The sequence below is a fragment of the Dendropsophus ebraccatus genome, chromosome 11 (assembly GCF_027789765.1).
Source record: "Dendropsophus ebraccatus isolate aDenEbr1 chromosome 11, aDenEbr1.pat, whole genome shotgun sequence".
Lineage (NCBI taxonomy): Eukaryota > Metazoa > Chordata > Amphibia > Anura > Hylidae > Dendropsophus > Dendropsophus ebraccatus.
The window spans coordinates 81,778,872-81,803,118 of record NC_091464.1 but is presented as its reverse complement, the minus strand read 5'-3'; the positions used below and the strand labels follow the sequence as shown (position 1 = coordinate 81,803,118).

At 45.5% G+C, this 24,247-nt stretch overlaps 1 protein-coding gene across 1 annotated transcript in view; it reads left to right on the top strand.

Moving 5' to 3' along the window:
• The first annotated feature begins 756 nt into the window (after window positions 1-756).
• The window catches only part of ADORA2B (adenosine A2b receptor), a 60,171-nt gene continuing 36,680 nt past the window's right edge, over window positions 757-24,247 (top strand). Inside the window, exon 1 of the mRNA XM_069945961.1 lies at window positions 757-1,522. Within this exon, the coding sequence (XP_069802062.1) occupies window positions 1,173-1,522 (350 nt within the window). The 5' untranslated portion in view covers window positions 757-1,172. The remainder of the gene's footprint in view (window positions 1,523-24,247) is intronic.

The window sequence follows — 24,247 nt, the reverse complement described above, 5'->3', positions numbered from 1 at the left end:
AGGTGAGTCCTGTCCTGGCAGTGCCATCCTCCAAACCTGAACCCACTCACACTGCATATAGGTGAGTCCTGGCAGTGCCATCCTCCAAACCTGTACCCACTCACGCTGCCTATAGGTGAGTCCTGGCAGTGCCATCCTCCAAACCTGTACCCACTCACGCTGCCTATAGGTGAGTCCTGGCAGTGCCATCCTTCAAACCTGTACCCACTCACACTGCCTATAGGTGAGTCCTGGCAGTGCCATCCTCCAAACCTGAACTTACTCACATTGCCTATAGGTGAGTCTTGTCCTGGCAGTGCCATCCTGCTCACCTGTACCCACTTACATTGCCTATAGGTGAGTCTTGTCCTGGCAGTGCCATCCTGCTCACCTGTACCCACTCACACTGCATATAGGTGAGTCCTGGCAGTGCCATCCTGCACACCTGTACCCACTCACACTGCATATAGGTGAGTCCTGTCCTGGCAGTGCCACCCTGCTCACCTGTACCCACTCACACTGCATATAAGTGAGTCCTGCCCCCCTGCCAGCGCTGCAATTCGGAGCTGGCACACTGCTCGGCCATGCTGGGGGTTGTTGTTCTCCAGCAGCTGCAGAGTCCCAGGACTGGAGAAGTGTGTGTGAGTAGTGGGCGTGCAGGGAGCTCCTATGTGAGAGGAGGGTCCTCCTATAGCACTGGGGGAGGGGCGGCAGCGTCTATTGACGCGTTTCCTAAACACTCCGGTCTGTACAGTGTATAAGGGCAGGAGGCAGTGAGCGCACACTACAGCACAGCTCTACTCCCTGCCGCCTGCACAGCTCTGCTCATCCCATTGCGGATTACTGGATTACTGGATACATATATATACTCTGCCTCCTGATGCTGTGATGTGTGCGCCTCTAAGGGCAGGTAAAAGGCGCACACACGGCTGCTTGTCTTCTCTCCTCCTTGCTCAGGACCCCTGAGACATGTGATGCAGGTTGGATCCCCTGATGGTGTGCTAACTGCTCGGCTCCCATATGGGGTTTTGGTCATGTGAAGAATTCCACTGGGGACAAGAAGTGACAGGTGGGCACAGGCTGGACCCCACTGGCAGGACATATAAACCGCATCCCCCCCTCTTCTTGTCTTGCTGAAGTTCCAGGACAGGAGTTGTCTCTTCCCAGCCCCAGATGCCTGAAGCTGTCTGCCTATGTGTTATGAACCAGCAGTGGAAATGAGCATAAATCCAGGTTACATAGCTCTGGAGGTGATCATTGCTGTCCTGTCCATTGTAGGGAACGTGTTGGTCTGCTGGGCAGTGGCCATTAACAGCACCTTGAAGAATGCCACCAACTATTTCCTGGTCTCCCTGGCAGTGGCTGATATAGCAGTGGGTCTGCTTGCCATCCCCTTTGCCATCACCATCAGCATAGGCTTACAGACTGATTTCCACAGTTGCTTGTTCTTTGCCTGCTTTGTGCTGGTGCTGACCCAAAGCTCCATATTCAGCCTGCTGGCTGTGGCTATAGACAGGTACCTGGCCATCAAGATCCCTCTCAGGTAAGAGACACCTGTAGGGGGTGGTGGGGGATAAGAGAAGAAGGGCTTGTTCTTCACAGGGTGAGTAAAGTTAGGGAAAGCATTCATTAAAGCAGGGATGGGGAACCTTCAGCTCCCCAGCTGTTGCAAAACTACAATTCCCATCATGCCTGGACAGCCAAAGCGAAGCTTTGGCTGTCCAGGCATGATGGGAATTGTAGTTTTGCAACAGCTGGAGGGCTGAAGATTCCCCATCCCTGCATTAAAGTGATGTACTGTACTAACACACATTGTGGGCTGGAGGCAAAACAGCATCAGACATGTCACCAAACCTGATGTCTATTGATTCACATCAGTAGTGATAATCCCTATGGCAGTATAGCTCCCAGGCTGTTGCAAAACTACAACTCCCATCATGCCCTGACAGCCTCAGGTGGGTACGATCAGCTGCAAATCGTGAAACAGCTGCAAAAAGTGAACAAAACATTTATCAGTAATCCAATTTTTATTTTTTTATTGTATTTATTTATTCATTTTTTATCCTAACCTGGATGCCTAGGATCTATGTAGGATTCATCAGTAATACTGTATATCCATTTTTTTTATTTTATTTATTCATTTTTTTTTTATCCTAACCTGGAGGTGTAGGATTAATCAATAATACTGTATATCTAATTTTTATTTAATTTTGCATTTTATTTATTCATTTTTTTCATCCTAACCTGGATGTGTAGGATTTATCAGTAATACTGTATATCCAATTTTTATTTTTTATTTTACTTTATGTATTTATTTATTTTTATCCTAACCTGGATGTGTAGAATCATGAGCACTGAGAATGATGGGTGTGTATACTTAATAGGACATCAAATATTCATATTTTAATTGTTCGCATTATTTGTTATGTTTAGAAAACTTTGATGTGATGATGATGTACTAATACATACCAAACACTATGGCATATTGATCAGATTGACTATAAATCAGTGTTTCCCAACCTGTGACTCTCCAGTTGTAGGGCAGAGCATGATGGGAGTTGTAGTTTCGGAACAATTATAGGTCCACAGGTTGGAGAACACTGATTTATAGTGAATCAATCTGATCAATATGCCATAGATATAGTGATATAGTGAATCAATCAAGTGATCAATATGCCATAGATATAAGTGTTTGTTATGTAGTAGTGCATCATCACATCAATGCAAACGTGCAGCTACATGGGCTACATTCACACACAGAATTACTGTCAGTCTTTTTTTTTTTAACCAAAATCAGGAATGGAACTGACAGGGTAAAATTATAATGGAAAGATTTGCCCAGTTTCTGTTGGAAATACTATGTGCGAACATAGCCCTATTATATGTCAGATCTTATGTCATCCGTTCTTGATCCCATCCATGATATGTATTTGGCTTGTGTATACGTAGCAGAACGTTAAATATTTATAGGAAATTATTTATATTGTTTCATTCATCTCTTATATTTAGTCAACACTTGGCTAGTTTGTCCAAACATTGTATTACCGACCACTTATATGTTTAAAATACATATAGCATACACTATACATCAGTGTTTCCCAACCTTTGGTCCTCCAATGGTGATAATACTGCACAGGTTGGGGGTCACTGGCCTATTGTATCAGAACCATCAGCTGCAGATCTCCATTCATTCTTCATCCTAACTATAATATGGATTCGGCTTTTGACAGATCATGAACAGTGATGGTTGTGTATATTTAGTAGATCTCCAAATATTTATATTTAATGGTTTACACTGATGCCATTAACTGTTATTAACAATCCTGTACTAATGCGAAAACATTGTAGGACTTAGTACCGACCACTTATAGGTATAAAATATCAATAAGATGCACTATAAATCAGTGCTCCAACCTGTTCCCATGATGCAATGGACACCAGTATTCTAAAGGAATGATCATAGGTGGTCTGACCAATGCCAGTCCTGCCATTCTGTAAACAGCGCTGGCAGTGGTGCTTTTAGGAGTCAGCTGTGCTTACTTTACATGGGAGAATCAAGCTGGCATCTTTCTGCTATGAAAACTCAGCCTGGTGTCTCCCAAGTAACACTGTGCAGCCCCAGGTGTGAAGCTCATAAGAGACCAGCAAATCCGAGAGATCGTGCATTTATCATCTATTCTATTTGACTTATCATAGATTTTTATAGTATATCTATCATACCTCCCATACATTTAAATAGAGGAAGCTGTAAACATGTTTGGTCCCCTCGCCATTCAGCCATTCATTCTTCCCCTGTGACAGTGAATGGGGTCCCAGAGACAAGACTCCCACCTATTAGTCATATCTAGAGGTTATGTGTAAATGACTGATGTGGCCAAACACAATAGATATTCAGCTGAACCCTCTAATTTTGATAGGACATGCTGACCATCTGTATGGGGGTGTCCTATCTCAGGAGAAAAAAGGATCAGCCAGTTACAGCTCAATTTAAGAGGTGTCTGGCAGTGGCTTATTCCTCCTAGGACAGTGATGGCTAACCTTGACACTCCAGCTGTCGCAAAACTACAATTCCCATCATGCCTGAACAACCAAAGATATGAATAGACAATAGTCTGAATGCTAATACTACTATGTTGTAGCATTCCAGTCTAGTAGTGTAAAGCATGCGAAGAGCGTGCACCCACACGTATTCCTATCCTGTGATATGTGTGCCCCAGCCTTGAGCCCCAGGATCTCCAATCCAAGAAGTATGGGACGGAGATTGCACTGACAACAATCTAGAGACACGCCAAGTGTAAACACTCCCAGTCTATGAGCACATACCAAACGCTTCCCTACAGTGCTGATATCTAATGGAATCCTAGAATTAAGGCAGACGGAATAGGCGCTGATCTCTTCTTCATCAGTTGTTTGTCCCGATAATTATTGGGATATTGGTTGGAGATCTGCATTTACATACAGGGATAGCTCTTTATTCCCACAGATGGGATCTGCTGTAGAAGAAATGGTGATAACATAGGGGTTATCCAGGTCAGAAAAAGATAATACCCAAAGTATCCAATTGTTTACATGTACATATTATCCTTGCAATCTGATCATGGCAAACCTTGCTGCAAATGCGCCTAATAATAGTAGGAATACAATGTCGCCTTGTAGTAATATATGTTTATAAAATAGCTTAGAGGAGGGTGGTGCCTGGTTTTGTTCCATCGCATGTCTATGATGTTCGGCATTGTTTGTCTTATTGAAAGGAGTTAAACAAATGAATATCAGATCAGATGTGTAATAAAGGTTATAACAGTGTATATCAGGCAGCTGGGACCCCTGCTGACAGTGACCCCCCCCCCCCACTTCCTTTATTGAGAGATAATGGCCCAGGACCCTCTTGTTTCTGTCATTGATGTGATTTCAGGCAGCTCAGTCTCCATCAGTCCTAACTTAATCCTTTTACATTAGTTTTTGGGTATACACTGGGATTTCAACTTATATCGTGATGAACCTGCACTTGGCCATTGACATTTATGAACCTTATGCTGTCTGTTATTACATTTGGTGGGTAGTATAAGCTTAGTTTATAGGGAATCTGTCAATCTAGGTATATGGTTCCTTAAATGAGGGCAGCATAAACTAGTGACAGAAATGCTGTACAGATCGGTGTATTACTTACATAATTCTGTTTAGCCGTTCTCCTAATATGCAGGAGAATAGGATTCTTGTCACACCCCTCCTCCCGCCCTCCAGCTGCTGATTGACAGGTGACTGCCTATACACGGGTAGATAACTGCCAATCAGCAGCTGGTGGGCGGAGTTTTCTGCTTCTCATGAATATCCAGGACTACTGGGCTCATGCACATAATGGAGAGGACTACTTATTGTCCATGTTATTTAGGAGGAGATCTCTGGATCAGCTGCACAGAACAATGTAAGTGATACATCATTCTTTTTAGCTTCTCTGTCACTAGTTTGTGCTACCCTGAGACAGAACACCATGAACCTACTACTGACTGACTATCTTGTAACATGAAACATGAAAGCAAAAAGTCTACTATAAATTTGTCACTAGTCACTAGAAGACTGCATTTTCTCCCTTTGGCGCTGCAGTTTTTTTTTTTTAACTTTTGTTCCAAAAAAAACCTCTACTTGCGGTCTTCAGTAAGTCCATCAGTAAAGGTGCATTTCTTTGGCCATAATGGAAGCAGTACACTGTATATAATAATAGGCTTCTCTGAGCACATCGGTATATGTGGCATTCTTTGTATAGTGCTGCAGAAACTTTAGGGGTTTACCAAGATCTTGGAATTTGGGTAAAGAATTAGCAGAGTTTGCAGGGTATTCACTTTAGCTGTTTTGTTCCAATCCTGACAATCCCTGGTGCTTTGTTGTTGCTCTACGTGCGCTGACATCTATAGGGATGACATGTTACGTGCTGTTGGCAGTGACACCATGGTTGGCAGTGTTGACTGGCAGATGTGGTCACCTGATGTGTTGTCACTTTGGTGGGGACACGGAGTACAAAGAGGATGCATGACACTGGCAGGAGGGAACTAGAGAAGAAAAAATATAAATATATTGTAATTTTAAAGGGTTTATCCAGAGCTACAAAAACATGGCCACTTTCCCCTTTGAAACTCAGTTCCATTGAAGTAAATGGAGCTTACTTGCAAACCGCACCTGAATTGGAGACAACAGTAGGGGGAAAAGTGGCCATGTTTTTGTAGCGCTGGATAACCCCTTTAAAGGAGAAGTTCGGGCAGAGGGGGAGAATAAAAGAAGTAACATGCTCTCACCTCTCTGGCTCCAGCACTGGTGGCCACATACCGCCAGTCTAGTCCCTTAGTCCCCGGACACTTCCTGTCGTTATCTGGGCAAGCCCATATGCCGAGGAAGAGGTCAGTTTTGGGTTACATTTCAGAGTTGTACTTAAAGGGGAGGTCTGGCGCCGAGCCAAAAACATATTCCGGGCTAGGGGTGCATCCCACTGCTGCACCTCAGCCGGCTGTCTTCTTAGTTCCCCTCCGGCTACATCACAACCTGGTTGACGCATGTCCCGCTCAGCCAGTCAATGACTGGCAGTCATTGATTGGCTAAGCGGGCTAAATTCCACCGGCTTGTGACATTCAACCCAGATGTGATGTATCTGGAAACGGGGAGAAGAGGACACCCGGTGGGGTATGGGAGCCTGGTGATGCGGCGCAGTGCAGACACGGGGACAGGTGAGCATATTGTCTTTATTAAACCCCACCCCCTGCCCATAATAAATAGCTGTAGAGCCACTGGTTGTACTCACCCCTCCCGTTTTCTCCCAGTCCCAGATTATACAGCAGACAAGTGTGAACAGTGAGACATTTGCACGCTTGTGCCAGATGTTAGCTCGCTTTGATAGTTCTACAGCTGCACATAGAACACTCCGAGTGATGTTTGTTTTCCAACCTCTGGACTGTCGTTTTAGGGCTGACATTTCCTTCTTCATGTCACCCTGGTCGCTGAACACTTCTCCAGCTGTCATCTTCTGGATTTTAGGCGGGAAATCTGCTTTCATCTGTTTTTCTGCTTGTTTCTAGTAAACACTTTCCAGAAGGATTGTAACATGTAGATCTGGCTTTGTGCAGTGATGAATTGAACAATGGAAACTTAGGAAGTGGAAAATATACTTATAGGATTCAAGTATTACATAAGACTGGCGTTCCTCATCTATTAATATCATTGTAGACACATACGGTTACTGTGGAGTGTCTGCAGACAAAACATATATGGAAGGCCGGGTTCACACTGCGTTTTGCAGTCCGTTTAACATGTCCGTTTATTAAATGATTACTTTTAACGTACAGAAATACATGGTCAACCATCTTTGTGTAGGCTAAAAAAAGAGAAAAATCACATCTGTTTTGATCCCTTTTTTTTTTATAATGAAAATAGAAAATCATTTCCTTCTGGGGATGGGGAGAAAACCATAAAGAAGGTAGATTTACTTGTCTCGGTGGCCACTCAGCACCATGACCTGCTCCTAGACCTCGCTGACAGTCTGCAGAGCTCCACTGCAGATACATGACGGATGCCCCGCTCAGCCAGTCAGTGACTTGGGTACAGAACACAGAACATGGTAGTGTAGTATGCTGTGCTATTGTGTCTGGTATTTTGGACGAAACCTGTAACGAAGACGGCCAATTGTCCTCAAGCAGCCCCCCTCCTCCTCTGATTCCATTACCTAGTTCCTAGTGATTATACACTAATAGGGAGATTTATCAAACATGCTGTAAAGTGAAACTGGCTCAGTTGCCCCCAGGGCCGCCGATAGGGCAGTACAACTGGTACTGCCGTATGGGGCCCGGACCCTAAGAGACACGGTAGGGGGCCCGGCGGGCCCGCCGGCCGCCGCCCCCCGACCGCTACGCTAGGGGGGTCCGCACGGCCCCCCTTGCCAACTGTTTTTGAGCATCCCGAAAAGCTGCGGCCGCGCAGCTTCTCGGGATGCACTGATCGCTTTAATGTTCCGCCCGCACAGCGGGCGGAACATTAAAGCGATCAGAATACAGGAGAAGGACCTGTCAGCGTCCTCCTCCTGTATTCTCCCCCATAGGCTGCCGGCACTTCATACCAGCAGCCTATGGGAGGCCGGGCCGTGATCATGTGCCCCTCCGGCAGGCGTGATGATGTGACGTCATCACGTCTGCCGGAAGTCCCGTCCCTGCGGCTCGCAAGATGGAGCCCGAAGAGGAGGAGGAAGAGTTGCTGCCTGCACAGCGCGGATTAGGTGAGTAGGATGTTTGTTTTTTTTAGGGGCACCTCTGGGGGCATTATTAGTGTATGGGGGCACCTCTGGGGACATTATTAGTATATGGGGGCACCTCTGGGGACATTATTAGTGTATGGGGGCACCTCTGGGGGCATTATTGGTCTACGGGGGCACCTCTGGGGGCATTATTGGTGTATGGGGGCACCTCTGGGGGCATTATTAGTATATGGGGGCACCTCTGGGGGCATTATTAGTGTATGGGGGCACCTCTGGGGGCATTATTGGTCTACAGGGGCACCTCTGGGGGCATTATTGGTGTATGGGGGCACCTCTGGGGGCATTATTAGTATATGGGGGCACCTCTGGGGGCATTATTGGTGTATGGGGGCACCTCTGGGGGCATTATTAGTATATGGGGGGCACCTCTGGGGGCATTATTGGTGTATGGGGGCACCTCTGGGGGCATTATTAGTATATGGGGGCACCTCTGGGGGCATTATTGGTGTATGGGGGCACCTCTGGGGGCATTATTGGTGTATGGGGGCACCTCTGGGGGCATTATTAGTGTATGGGGGCACCTCTGGGGGCATTATTAGTATATGGGGGCACCTCTGGGGGCATTATTAGTGTATGGGCGCACCTCTGGGGGCATTATTAGTGTATGGGCGCACCTCTGGGGGCATTATTAGCTCATGGGGGAACCTCTGGGGGCATTATTAGTATATGGGGGGCACCTCTGGGGGCATTATTAGTTCATGGGGGCACCTCTGGGGGCATTATTAGTTCATGGGGGCACCTTTGGGGGCATTATTAGTATATGGGGGCACCTTTGGGGGCATTATTAGTATATGGGGGCACCTCTGGGGGCATTATTAGTATATGGGGGCACCTCTGGGGCCTTATTAGTATATGGGGGCACCTCTGGGGGCATTATTAGTATATGGGGCCACCTCTGGGGGCATTATTAGTATATGGGGCCACCTCTGGGGGCATTATTAGTATATGGGGGCACCTCTGGGGGCATTATTAGTATATGGGGGCACCTCTGGGGGCATTATTAACTCATGGGGGCATCTCTGGGGGCATTATTAGTGCATGGGGGCACCTCTGGGGGCATTATTAGCTCATGGGGGTACCTCTGGGGGCATTATTAGCTCATGGGGGCACAGCTGGGAATCCTACATACAGGGGGCATCCCACACAGCGCAGTTACTATGGGAGCCTACAGGGGGGAGAAAGGAAAGGAAGTTGCTAGAAATGTGCGGAGCCTAAATTGTTTGTCTCGCAGGTTCTAAGGGGATGAAACGTATCTGGAAGGAATCATCATGGAGGTCTGGGCCGGATGGAGAGGAAAAGGGAAAGTGACGCCTCAGATCAAAGAAGACGTCACCTGTGAGTCCCTGTATGACACTTTTCTTATTTTGTAGAACATCATTTAGTAGGGGCGCCCCGAGGTGACAGCTACTACATTATCTGTACTCAGAGATATCACTGTGTTATCTGTTGTGTTACATAGGACTGCAGGTGACTACTACATTATCTGTACTCAGAGATATCACTGTGTTATCTGTAGTGTTACATAGGACTGCAGGTGATAGCTACTACATTATCTGTACTCAAGAGATATCACTGTGTTATCTGTGGTGTTACATAGGACTGCAGGTGACTACTACATTATCTGTACTCAGAGATATCACTGTGTTATCTGTGGTGTTACATAGGACTGCAGGTGACTACTACATTATCTGTACTCAGAGATACCACTGTGTTATGTGGTGTTACATAGGACTGCAGGTGATATCAGGTGATTTCTCCAGGTTGCAGAAGTTCAAACTTCATCGTGCCCTGGTGTGCTGGTGTCTGTATGTCTGTATACATGTGTGCTGGTGTCTGTATACACGTGTGCTGGTGTCTGTATACATGTGTGCTGGTGTCTGTGTGTGAGATCAATTCTAGAGAACTGGCTCATATACCCCATTTTCCCCAGTGGCTTAAAATGTAACCTCTGTTATACAGTTATAGAATTGTAGAAATTAAATGTGAACAAGGTGCAATTCAAATAGACACTTGCTTGTATAGCTGCCTCTTGTGCTCTGTATGCAGTGCATTATATTCACCCCTGCAACGTACAATTTATAGCGTGTCTACAAGCCCAGCGGGGCTCATTATGATGGAGACTAAAACTTATACAAGAGTGGGGTAGGGGTTCCCCTGTATTCAGAATGCTGCTGAGTGCTAGGCAATGCCCTGTCTGGGATTATTGTATTTCGAGGGTCTATGCAGAGCAGGATAAAGACACCTCTGCTGCACAAACAGGATCTCCTAGAAAGCGTTCTCACCGCCATGTATTCGCTATCATTGGCTTGGGTGAGCTAAACTAGTCTGCCTGGGGGGGGGATGATTTGTATATGCTCACTAACATGGAACAGCCTCATTATATTAGCCTTATCAACATATTCTATGTTAGTGAGCATACCGGGGGGGGGGGGATATTGGGGAACATATACAAATCAAACAGCCCCCCAGACCCTCGAAATTCAATAACCCCAAACGGGGCATTGCCTAGTACTCAACAGCATTCTGAATACAGGGGAACCCCTACCCCACTCTTGTATAAGTTTTAGTCTCCATCATAATGAGCCCCGCTGGGCTTGTAGACACGCTATAAATTGTACGTTGCAAGGGTGAATATAATGCACTGCATACAGAGCACAAGAGGCAGCTATACAAGTAAGTGTCTATTTGAATTGCACCTTGTTCACATTTAATTTCTACAATTTTATAACGGTATAACAGAGGTTACATTTTAAGCCACTGGGGAAAATGGGGAATATGAGCCAGTTCTCTAGAATTGATCTGAACCAAATTATACCTCCCAGCAAGGCGTGGGGCAAACACACAATTTTTTTTTTTTTTTTTTTTATTAATGTGGGGGGGCCCAGACACTTTGGTTGTATGGGGCCCCGAAATTCCTGATGGCGGCCCTGGTTGCCCCTAACAACCAATCAGATTCCACCTTTCATTTTCCAAAGAGTCTGTGAGGAATGAAAGGTGGAATCGGATTGGTTGCTAGGGGCAACTGAGCCAGTTTCACTTTACACCATGTTTGATAAATCTCCCCCTAAGGGTCCTATTAGAAAAAAACGATTTTTGACGATATGCCATTGCAAACAAGATTGTTTTTCGTTAATCTGAAATCGTTCCCCATATTACACAGAACAATAGTCATTAGTCACGATTGTTACTACGATCGGTTACTCCATCTGATCCCAGCAAATGAAGGAACGATGTGGAATTACACTGAACGATTAACAATGATTTTAGTGTCAGCACCAAACGAACAATGAGCGATTTCTCGTTGGTCGTCTGATCGTTGCATGTATTTACATAAAACGATTATCAATAAAATTCCAAAACTATAACAATAATCGTCTTGTGTAGTAGAGCTCTAAAGTAAGTGATGTCTTTACCCATTGTTGTCCTTTCACCAAGACATGTGTAAAAACTCATCAGTCTATGGATCACGTATACCACAGGTCATCATTGTGTATATACATCACCCTTATATTACCACAGCAAATCAATCAGCGGGAAACCGCCGCCAGCCCATCTGGAAGTGATTTACATAAGGTTATAATCTTTTTATTGTCTATAACTCTCTCTATCCCTTTAGTTAGTGGAAGCTCTCACTCTCAGACTCAGAGGTGTGCTTGTTTGATAACTCATCTGAATGTTGGCGGATGACACACAGTCCGCTTATTGTCTCTGTTATTACACACTTGTATGTGTAGCGCAGCTTTATTATGGTTACCAGCCTTTATATTATTTATCTTTCAATTACACAAATGAAATCCCAGCAGGTGTTCTTTACATTGAGGTGTTCCTTACCTGCCCAGGAGAGACGCTTTGTACTGCCAGGAATTATACATTACATCATCACTAATCATTGTTTTAATACATAGTTACTAATTTTATGTTCTTCTCTGGGGATTGATCAGGGGTGTGAATAGAAAGGCCTGGGTCCCATAGCAAACTTTTGATTGGGTCCTTCTCTCCTTCCCATCCCTCTGTAGGCAGTCCCCCTGTTTGTTAGCCCTTGGCCCGTAGATAGCATATGTTCGGTATCTCACCTGGTATCCCCCCCCGGTAGATAGTGCCCCCCATGGTAGGCATCTCCCCTGTTATGCCTCTGTAGATAGTGTAAGTTTGCATTGCCGCCTATCATGCAATGCAGAAATATCCATCCCTAGGGTACTACGTTTTGTGACTAGGTGTGTAAAATTATAGACATGGAGTGGGGAGAGCTGAAAGTATCTGAATATAGTTTCTGTGACCGTATAACCACAAAACCTAGCTTAATAGGTCCATTGGTTGCAGTTTCCTCTTCTATTAGATGAAGCAATTTTTCATTTTCTCCAATAAACGATAGCAAACGAGCGCTGTTGCAAAAAACCTGAAATCATTCACCATAATACACGGAACGATAGTCATGCGTTACTCTAGTATATGAACAATAGTAAAAAAGAAAAGAACGATGTGTATATACACTGAATGATTAGCAAATGGCTAACATTGATTTTGTGGTCAGTTCAAAAGATGGGATCGATGGCTTAGGGCCTTATTACACGGAAAGATTATTGTCAGAAAAATCGTTATATCGTTCGAACTTAAGCGATAATCTTCCCGTGTGTATGCAGGCAGCGATCACATGACATTCGTAGGTCATTGATGGCATCTTTTGAGCAGGCCATAAAATCATTGTTAATCGTTGGCTAATCCTTTGGTGTATTGTATGTACACGATTTCAGGTCGTTTGCCATCATTTATTGTTAATTGGAGATAACGAAAAATCCCTTTGTCTTATAGGACCCATACACACAAATTTTAAATTAGTGTCTAAAACTTTAACCATTGATATGCAAATACTGTCTACTGGAGACCAGTCTGGCAGTAGCTTTCTCCCCCTCCACATTGAGAACACAAGATATAAACACTATATTCAACCCCACTCCCTTCAGCCTCCAGCACAACTTCAGAGCTGGTCTCTGAAGTGACAGGCAGCTCAGCCAATCACTGGCCAGGACAGGACCAACACAGCCAGTGATTGGCTAAACAACCTGTCACTTGAGAAACTGGCTCTGAAGTTGCACCAGTGGCTATTATATATATACAGTCCATGCTGCATGATAATTGAGCCATGTAATAGACTCAGTAAACCAGGACCGATCTAGCAGATTGGCGCTCATTTATTAAAGTGATGTAGTTGTCTAATGGAACCCTTACTATATTTTTTAATAGTGAACTACTTATCATAGTTAAACAAGAAAACATTTAGCGGACTGCCGTACTTTACCACGTAGGGGCCATAAATGATGAATGAGTGATTCCCTTGCATGGAGCAGCTGTAGTTTTTGGTGCCGTCCCTTTAATGCCTTTATAGCACTGTCTGCATTATTAATGTTAGTGGTGTAGAATTGGAAAGACCCTGCTTATATATTCATCAGGAGAGGAATGCTTCCTATTTGTAGACCCAGAGCCTTTGTCTGCCATACGCCAGATGACTATCGGCCCTACAGTGACTTATGTAAGACATTACAGGATGTGCAAAGTAGCAAGAGGCCAGTCCAGAAGTTAATTTACTGAGAGCGGGTTAACCTGATTATTGAGTCCTTATTCCTTGGGAAATAATCATTCCCAGATGCCGGATGGTACAAAAAGATATGTCCGTGAGGGTCGACCCTTAACAGGGATGTCAGGCAGTCATAGTTGTATACAGTAGATACTGTGTAGAAACCCCTTAACACTGATAGTTATCAACCAATACCTTAATTTATTGACATAATTGGTTGTGGGTGACCAGGCATGCTACCTGATGGGTGATACCTGACGAACATCCCCGATACCGCTTATCACAGGGTGAACCAAACCATCCAAAACAAATGTCCAACTAGACAAAGCCTTTATTCCTAATGGCAGATGTTACAGGGCTATCTGGACACCTTAATAAGCATTAGACCTGTGGTAGATCCTGTGGGATCTACTGTCTTTAGTCTTTAGATGGTTATATGAGGTTAAAGGGGTAGTTCAAATTAACTGGTGCAAGAGATTTGTAATTTACTTCTATTAAGAAATCTCCAGTCTTCCAGTACTTATCAGCTGCTGTATGTCCTGCAGGAAGTCTGACACAGTGCTCTCTCCTGCCACTTCTGTCCATGTCAGGAACTGTCCAGAGCAGGAGCAAATCCCCATAGAAAACCTCTCCTGCTCTCCAGACTGGAAAGAATACGCCACTTTCTGTAGGACATACAGCAGCTGATTAGTACTGGAAGTCTGATTGGCAGTAGTCAGGTGGGTGTTCCTACTCAATGATTGGCAGTAGTCAGGTGGGTGGTCCTACTCACTGATTGGCTGTAGTCAGGTGGGTGGTCCTTACTGATTGGCAGTAGTCAGGTGGGTGGTCCTACTCACTGATTAGTTGAAGTCAGGTGGGTGGTCCTACTCATTGATTGGCAGTTGTCAGGTGGGTGGTCCTATTCATTTATTGGCAGTAGTCAGGTGGGTGGTCCTACTCACTGATTGGTGCTGTGTATAAGTGCATATACAGTAGGAAGAAGGAAGACGTTATGGATTTCTCAGTGATTCCCTTTACCTTTGCTTGATTCCCAGCATCTTCTTGCATAGCTTCCATCTAGTGTATACATATAATATAACACATGTATACTGGGTATGTCATTGATATATAGCTATACATTAATAAGCCTACACGTTATACAGCAGATGCATTGGTCCTTCAAGCCAGAATGCTGCCATTTATTATGAAATATTCCCTTACGTAAGCCAAGACACTTGTATGGATCAGTGTTGTGTAATGTGCAATGTAAGTGCTGAGCACATAAAGAGAGTATGTCCATTGCATCATGTTATTGTGAGTAATGACCCTGCTCGTATGTGACCTCACAACTAAGAACTAGTGTGTAACAAACTTGCCAAACTGTTCTGGTTTGGCAACGTTTCCGAACCCAAAAGTTTGGCATGTGACTCCTGGTAGCTGGAGAAATTGGGTGCCGCCCTAGGAAGTCCTGGAATATATGGGTATAGCCATAGGCTGTATCCATGTTTTCCTGGCAGTCCTAAAGAAGCATCCATTTTCTCAAGCCACCAGGAGTCACATGCCGAACGTTTGGGTTCGGAGAACATGGCCGATCCTGAACAGTTTGGCAAATTTGCTAAACACTTCTAGGAACGTATAGCCATGGTGCCCTGACAACTATAAGTCCATGTACTCTAGATTTTATATAGGCTTATTCTCATGAAATACAGCTTTTTATGAATGCTTTTGTGGTGACCCCTGCGGTGCTATGGCGGAGGAACGGCCGGTAGATGGTGAGGTGTGATGCCACTTTTGTGGTGGTTGGCCGAGATGTAGTCGGACCCTGAGATGTTGTGTGATGACGCCAGTGCCGGTTGGGCACACAGTTATGGTGGCACACCTGCTTTTATTTTAAAGTGCCAGTTACACCTTTTTTCCCTGTGGTCAGTGACCTGCCGGGTTGCTACGGGGTCCCTTGGGTTGTACCGCCACCCACAGAAAGGGGAAGTGTCGCAAGGATGTAGTGTACACTGTGTTGGTGTGGGGCGAAGAATCACAGAGTCTTTTTATCATAAATCTCTTTAATTTTTGCTGTGCATTGACAGGATACGTTTCTCTTGAGAAAACACTTGATAATTCACTCGGTAGTACACTTGACAATACAGGATCCAGATCTGTGATAGGGATACAGTAAAGAGTACAGTCATGTTGACTGAGTTGTGTGTTGAGAGATACAAAGGATCAGAGGAGCAGAGAGGAGGATGTTGTGTAAGTCCCAACCCATGTAGTACTGTGATCTGCTGGGATGTTGGAGGATGAGGTAGAAGAATACTTTAGAAGAAAAAGAAGAAGAGAATACTTGTGCTTGTGTTTGACCTTTGAGTCTTCACACCACTTTATGCCCACCAGTACAGGGGGACCCGTCCTATGAGAGTGACACAAGCCCCAGATCCTGTTACCTGGTATGAGCGGAATGCTGAGGGTTCCCTGCTTACAACCACGCTGCGAGATAGAGTTCATAGGCTTTAGCAACTTTGCTCTATCTGGATCAGTTCCTATCTTGTTTTCTGTCTGTGGATACTGTCCTGCACTGTGACTCTCCTATTCCATGGCGTGGGTTGAGATGATCTCTGACTTGTCCTCTCCTGTAGGAGTTTAACACTGCATAGTGTTGTGTAGAGTAAGCTGAGGAGAAACTGTTAGCTGTCTCTTGTCTTGCTTCCTACCCATATGGGAACCTGACTAAGACTAATAATGATGTCGGCTGATCGTTGTCTTCCAACAGGCTGAATCAGCTGGCAATGTTTTGCTGCCGTGGTGCTGCATAATAGGGGTGGTGGCACCAGACCGCCGCTATCTTTTATGGGCTGCCCGGGTTTAGCGATCACCCAGGCAGCCCCCCCCCCTCGACCCCCCTGCTCTTACCCGCTTGCTTTCGGCGTGTGTAATATCACCGGCAGTGAGTGGGGAACAAGGAGCAAGTGAGCACTGACCTGACAGGTTGGCACTTGCTCCTCTGAATCGCTCCATGCAATAGGGGCTTCACTTTAGTATAAATTGTGCACCTTAGAGGAGAGGCTATAAGTTTCCTTTAAGACTAAAACATATCAGGTTGTGGGGGTCTCACTGCTCCCCCACCCAGGTATTAAGTGGGGTTAAAGAGCGCTACAAAAACATGGCCACTTTCTTCCAGAGACAGCACCGCTCTTGTCTCCAGTTTGCTTGCAGGTTTTGCAACTTAGTTCCATTCAAGTGAATGGAGCTTAATTGCAAACCACACCTGACCTGGAGACAAGAGTGGTGCTGTCTCTGGGAGAAAGTGGCCATGTTTTTGTAGTGCTGGATAACCTCTTTGAACATGCTTACTCACCCTTCATTCACTCGCTGTACAAGCTACAAAATTGGTGGAGCACTGGATTTGACGACCCCTATCAGTCCAATAGGAAGTGAGTACAGTGGCCACCCACACGCCTGACTGCCCCTCCATTCACACAGGGAAATGAACCCTTGTTCTTATAATTGTGGTTGGAATCCCAGCAGTAACATACCTATCACCTATCCTGTGATAATCCCATACCACAGGTACCATGACATCCTATTGTCTGGAGTCCTTTAATAAACTGTAACCAAGTGAACTAAAAAAGAGGGTGCCATTTCATTTATGACTGCACAGTATATACATGTTTCCCCACCTCCCCACGTATTGGTCTCCTCCCCCTCCTAAAGGAGATAATTATAAATAAATAGATAAAGACAATACCAAGACAGTTCTTTAAAGGGGTACTCTGGCGAAAATCTTTTTCTTTGAAATCAGCTGTTTTCAGAAAGTTATATAGATTTGTAGTTTACTTCTGTTTAAAAATCTGCAGTCTTCCAGTACTTATCAGCTACTATATGCCCTGCAGGAAGTGGTGTTTTCTTTTCAGTCTGATGCAGTGCTCTCTGCTGCCACCTCTTGTTCATGTCAGGAACTGACCAGAGCAGGAGAGGTTTTCTATGTTGATTTGCTACTGCTCTGGACAGTTCCTGACATGCACAGAAGTGGCAGCAGAGAGCACTGTGTCAGACTGGAAACAATACACAACTTCCTGCAGGACATACAGCAGATGATAACTACTGGAAGACTGGAGATTTTTAAATCAAAGTAAACTAGAAATCTATATAACTTTCTAAAAACAGTTGATTTAAAAGAAAGAGTACCCCTTTAATATGTCATGGACCCGAGATGCTCAATAAGCTACTATAAACACCTGTCTCCATAATCTCTTTTCCACTATAGTAAAATCTGTGCAATCTCTCTCAACATCTAAAACCCAATTACAGTGATTTAGCGTTCAGCCAGATGGAAGGTCCAAGTCCCCTTGGCTGTCATTATATGTATTTAATGACATTACTGCCACCATATCAGATGACGGGTCACCCTGTGCCAGGCAGAAACTATAAAACCAAGCCACAATACATATCTCTGGCATAAGGGATTTCTAGTTTCCCTCTGACTTGAAGTATTTGGCTGGATACAGTGGATCCTGTTTTCATGAATTAATAATGTATACCAGCAGCATGCAAGACCAATCACTATGTCACCCAAGGATGGCGGCACCGACACTGCTGGATCACAGAAATCCACCTCTCACATATCCATAGTTCTTAGAGCAACATATACAAGCTGGGAAGATTCTAAACTTTCCATTAACTCAAGATAATTAAACTACTATATTATTTATGATGCATTTGTCATAGTTCAGCAAAAGAAAATTCTTTCAAATCAACTGGTGCCAGAAAGTTATATAGATTTGTAATTTAGTTCTAATCAAAAATCTCAAGTCTTCCAGTACTTATCAGCTGCTGTATGCCCTGCAGGAAGTGGTGTATTCTTTCCAGTCTGACACAGTGCTCTCTGCTGCCACCTCTGTCCATGTCCGGAACTGTCCAGAGCAGTAGCAAATCCCCATAAAAAAACCTCTCCTGCTCTGGACAGTTCCTGACATGGCATGAGAAGAGCCCATAGATAGGCAGCCCATGTCCTCTTATTCATGGCCCCATACCTGCTTGGATACACCCATTCACCTTTCATTGATGTAGTCATGTAGTCTTCTCCTGGTGTTTGAAGCAACCAGATCTTCATTCTGCATTTGGGAAGAGCAGGATGGTGGGTGAGGAAGCCAGGAGAAGGATTGTACATGTCCAGTCCTGTGGTTTAATTGCAGCTATGGAAAAAAGGAATGCCCAATATAGCAATGGGTGTATTCCAGTTTTAGGCCATGTTCACACAGTGTAAGACACCGGCTGTTCAGTGACCCGTCTGTCCGGTCTCTGAAAAGATCATCCTGGTCAGTACTGCAGTACCGTCCGGATGATCTTTTGCGCCGCAGTGCACTGAATAGGGATCCTGGTCGGAGTGTATACCATCTATATACGCTCTGTCCGGGATCCCATAGACGGTAAGGCAACGTATATTTCCGTAATAATCACGGCCGTCATACAATGGCTGTGGTTTTACGAAAATATATACGTTGTGTAAACATAGCCTTAGGGCAGTGATTTTCAACCTTTTTTGAGCCGCGGCACACTTTTTATACTTAAAAAATCCCGGGGCACACCACCAACCAAAATGGCACAAAATAACACTAAAACAGTACATATTATACATATAGTTAATAATATAGATTCTAAATGTATTTATACTCAGTGTGAAACCTGGGCCTGTTTTCTTCCCTGTGCTTCTCTCCACCATACTTCTCCCCCCTACTTCTCTCCTGTGCTTCTCTCCACCATACTTCTCCCCCCTGCTTCTCTCCTGTGCTTCTCTCCACCATACTTCTCCCCCCTACTTCTCTCCTGTGCTTCTCTACACCATACTTCTCCCCCCTGCTTCTCTCCTGTGCTTCTCTCCCCCATGCTTCTCCCCCCTGCTTCTCTCCACCATACTTCTCCCCCCTGCTTCTCTCCTGTGCTTCTCTCCCCCATGCTTCTCTCATGTGCTTCTCTCCCCCATGCTTCTCTCCTGTGCTTCTCTCCACCATACTTCTCTCCCCCCTGCTTCTCTCCACCAAACTTCTCTCCTTCCTGCTTCTCTCCGCTGTTTCTCTCCCCCATCCCCATGTTTCTCTCCCCCCTGCTTCTCTCCCCTGTTTCTCCCCCATCCCCAGGTTTCTCTCTCCCATTGTTTTCTCCTGTTTCACAGGGGCACCATAGTTTGGGGAACTTTCCCCGCGGCACACCCGACCATGTGTCGCGGCACACTAGTGTGCCACGGCACACTGGTTGAAAATCACTGCCTTAGGGTATGTGCACACTACAGAATCCGGATGGAACACCCGTTGCGGATTCTGCAGCTTGCACCTGCCTACGGGGGCAGCAGAGATGCACGCGTCCGCCAGAGTTCGCAAGCGGGTGCAAGCTACAGAATCCGCAACGGGTGTTGTCGGGATTCCGTAGTGTGCACATGCCCTTATAAATGAAAGTTTCCAGTATTTTGACTATTCACCGTTTTCCCACGACTGCCACTTGTTGACATTCACAGGATAGCCCCGTATGTACCTAGCCGGCTATCAGCTGAGAACCAGATACAATTGTATCCAGTTTAAACAGCAGCCTTCAGAATGATACATTGTAGCAAACCACTTGAGATTTGTTCAGCTGCAGGAAATTCCATTTATATGGCTATGCCTTCACTCTCAAGCTCGCTGACAGCCTGAAAACTTTTCCTTTAATTTGCTATAATGCGTCACGTTTCGCCTTCTGCTGTTACTTGTTCCTATGTAGAGGTTGGTCCAATGACAGACGACGTCTCCTATTCTGCAGAGTGGAACAAGTGCTTATGCTTTAGAGCTGGGAATTACTGAAGCCATGACCTCCTGTAAATGAGTTTTATGAGAAAATGACTAGAAATCCCTTTTAATGATAGTTATTAACCTGGAGCCATTGCTTTGTGAATGGGGTCTTTACATGTAATCAGGTTTTATACAGATTGGGCTTAGCTTACCATTATGTAGTTGTTATAAAAAATATACGGTGTAGATGTGAGCCAATTATTGTACAGCCGGGTAGCCGTCTTTGCATATAGCTGATTATTTTTTGTGGCATCTGTTTAATAACCATACTGTGTAATGAAGCTGCCCAGGGAGGAGAGACGGATCAATACTGCAGGTCCAGGACCGGGAGATGGGACATTAATTGGCCGCATATTAAATAGTAGTCTTTGGAGAAATGATCACTATTAATCACTGGTGGTTTGTAACAAGGAAAGGGTTAACTTACCAAAGAATGTCAGTCTAGGCTATAAGCTCTGAGCTGCTCAATGGTCGATCTTAAAGCGAATGTACCACTAGTTACCGTATTTTCCGGTGTAAAAGACAACTTGGCGTACAGGACGACCCCTGACTTTTAAGAAGATTGTCAGGGTTTCGCCTTATATGCCGGGAAATGTTAACCCTTGCTGACCACAGCCCTGCTGCGGTAAGGCAGGGATTAACTGCGTCTAAAGAAAAAACAAACAGTTAACTCACCTGTGACCCATTCCCGGCAGCCGCTTGTCTCCAGTTGCGTTCCCAGGGCAAGCAGTGTTACATACACTGCCTGCACCGGAGATCCCCAAAGCTCTTCTCCCGAGCAGGCGAGCCTCTCATCAGAGAAGCTCGGTGACGCTCAGCTGCCGGGATAACTTCGGGAGAATGACAAAGGCTTCGGAGATCTCCGGCGCAGGCAGTGTACGTCACACTGCCTGTGCCGGGAGCGGGACAGGAGATGCACGGCTGCTGGGAACGGGTCACAGGTGAGTTAACTGTCTGTGTTTTTTATAGTGGTTGCCCCATACGGTGAGGATGGGGCCATTTTTAAGCTCCCCCACCGTATGGGGTAACCATAACTGGCGTATAAAACGACCCCCTACTTCTAAGAAGATTTTTCGGGGTTAAACAGTTGTCTTATATGCCGGAAAATACGGTACATAGTTTTATTCTTTTTTTAACATGAATAGACCACCGCCTGTGCCGCAGTCCTTTTTTTGAACCGCCACCTGGTCCTGTGCACGGTGCCTGAGCACCATCCCAGCATGAAGCACTGGGAAGACATGAAGACTTCTGAAGCCAGGGATTGGGTGCAGCAGTCAAATGACTGTACGGGATGTCATTATATACAGAAGCATCAGAATATTCTAAAACACTCACACGTATACTCAACCGACTAACCTGTATGTTTTTGGAAGGAAATTGGAGAACACATATACACATGAGAAGTATATACACACTCCATGCAGATGCTGTCCCTGGTTGGAGCTGAACCCATGACCCCTTGTAAACACTGCTAACAATGCTGCTGTAATGTATTCTTACCTATGCAGAAAAATGTGGTCAGGAATTCTGATAGAAGCTCAATGGGATGTGCTCAAAATTCTTGAAAAGCACCAGGAGTCTGGGATCTGAGAGCTTCCTCAGGGTGTCTGCGGGGTCGCACACCTTACAGATGGTCTAAACTGACTTATCTAATCAATTGTGGGTTAACTTGTTAGTGTCAAATGCTGCAGCCTCAATCACCTGAACGGAGCCATTACAGTCCCTACATAGTGGGTGGCCGGTGCAGTCCCTGCATAGTGGGTGGCCGGTGCAGTCCCTGCATAGTGGGTGGCCGGTACAGTCCCTACATAGTGGGTGGCCGGTACAATCCCTGCATAGTGGGTGGTCGGTAAAGGCCCTGCATAGCGGGTGGCCGGTGCAGTCCCTGCATAATGGGTGGCCAGTACAGTCCCTCTGCATAGTGGGTGGCCAATGGAGTCCCTGCATAGTTGGTGGCTGGCATAGTCCTTCTGCATAGTGGGTGGCCAGTGCAGTCCCTGCATAATGGGTGGCCGGTACAGTCCCTGCATAGTGGGTGGCCAGTGCAGTCCCTGCATAGTGGGTGGCCGGCACAGTCCCTCTGCATAGTGGGTGGCCAGTGCAGTCCCTGCATAATGGGTGGCCAGTGCAGTCCCTGCATAGTGGGTGGCCAGTGCAGTCCCTGCATAGTGGGTGGCCAGTGCAGTACCTGCATAATGGGTGGCCAGTGCAGTCCCTACATAGTGAGTGGCCAGTGCAGTCCCTGCATAGTGGGTGGCCGACACAGTCCCTCTGCATAGTGGGTGGCTGGTACATTCCCTGAATAGTGGGTGGCCGGTACTGTAACTGCAGAGTGGGTGGCTGGTACAGTAAGCCTGGCTTAAGCCTGGCAAAACCCCAATAAAAACCCCACAGTGTTTGTTGGTTTGTTTTACATTGCTTTCAATGGAAAAATTACTAGTAATTTTTATTCAGTAATATTTTAAATTGAACACCTTACAGCAGTTTTTTAAAGGGGACCTTTGGCAGGCTAAGGGAGAACAGGACCGGGCCAGCTGTGTGCCTCCGGGTAGGGGGGTTGCCAGTGGAGCTGTGCTGGCATGCTGTTTGCCAGGGAGAGACTGTCATCCATCTCTTCAGTGGGCAGGGTTATAGGGTTATAATTGCTAACCCAGCCCATTAAAGAGATGGAGTACATGTGATCCCCGACACGGACGGTGGCTGCCAGGAGAAAGGAGCAGTGGACTCTGTTTAGCTCCATTTTTTAATCCAAAGGGGGTGAGAAAGCAGAAAAAGCACCAAAAACACTCAAAACACATAATAACTTGCTTTGCCCAATATGTAAAGCTATGGGTGGGCTATTACATGGTGTAAAACAATTTTTCCGGGGAATACCCCTTTAATGATATATAGTGCTGTTAGCTTTGTGCACCATGTTGTACATTGTTGTGCCCCCCATTCCCCATCCCCTGCTGCTGGCTCCTCCATCCATCCATCCATCCATCCATCCACATGACTCTGCCTCCTCGATTGCGGTACACTGCATCCAGAGTGGTGTCTTCAGGTCACATTGGAAGCCATCTTACCAAGCAGCCATCCAGCCAGCAGTTGGCAGCTGCAGATGAGGGGATGGAGCTCCAATACACATAGCCAAAGACTACGAAGATCCTGCCATGCTGGATCAGCCCTGTGGCCCCTTCTTTCTTCACATCAGTGATCAGACCCCCAACAAGTAATGGGATATCCTATCAGTATGACGTCTCTCTATGAGAATACCCCGTTTATTCCACACCAGATGTTCTCCGATAATAAATCTTATGATGAGCGAGGTTTCCATAGCTCATCTTTAGTATGGATGTCCCTGACATCCCAGATGCTGGACATGTCTATTATTAGAGGATTTACATAAATTCATGTTTCGTCGAAGGACTGAATTAGTTTGGCCGGAGTTTTGAGGGACAGGTATTACAGTCATCTGTCTTATTTCAGTATGTGCTCTATCTCTTTTATGGCCATAATTGGCCTGGAATTACTCAATTTAGGCCTTTGACATCTAAAGCTTTCAGTGCAACGGAAGCAGGTTTTTTTTTTTTTTTAGAACTACATCTGTGGCGTCTGTGAGATACATATACC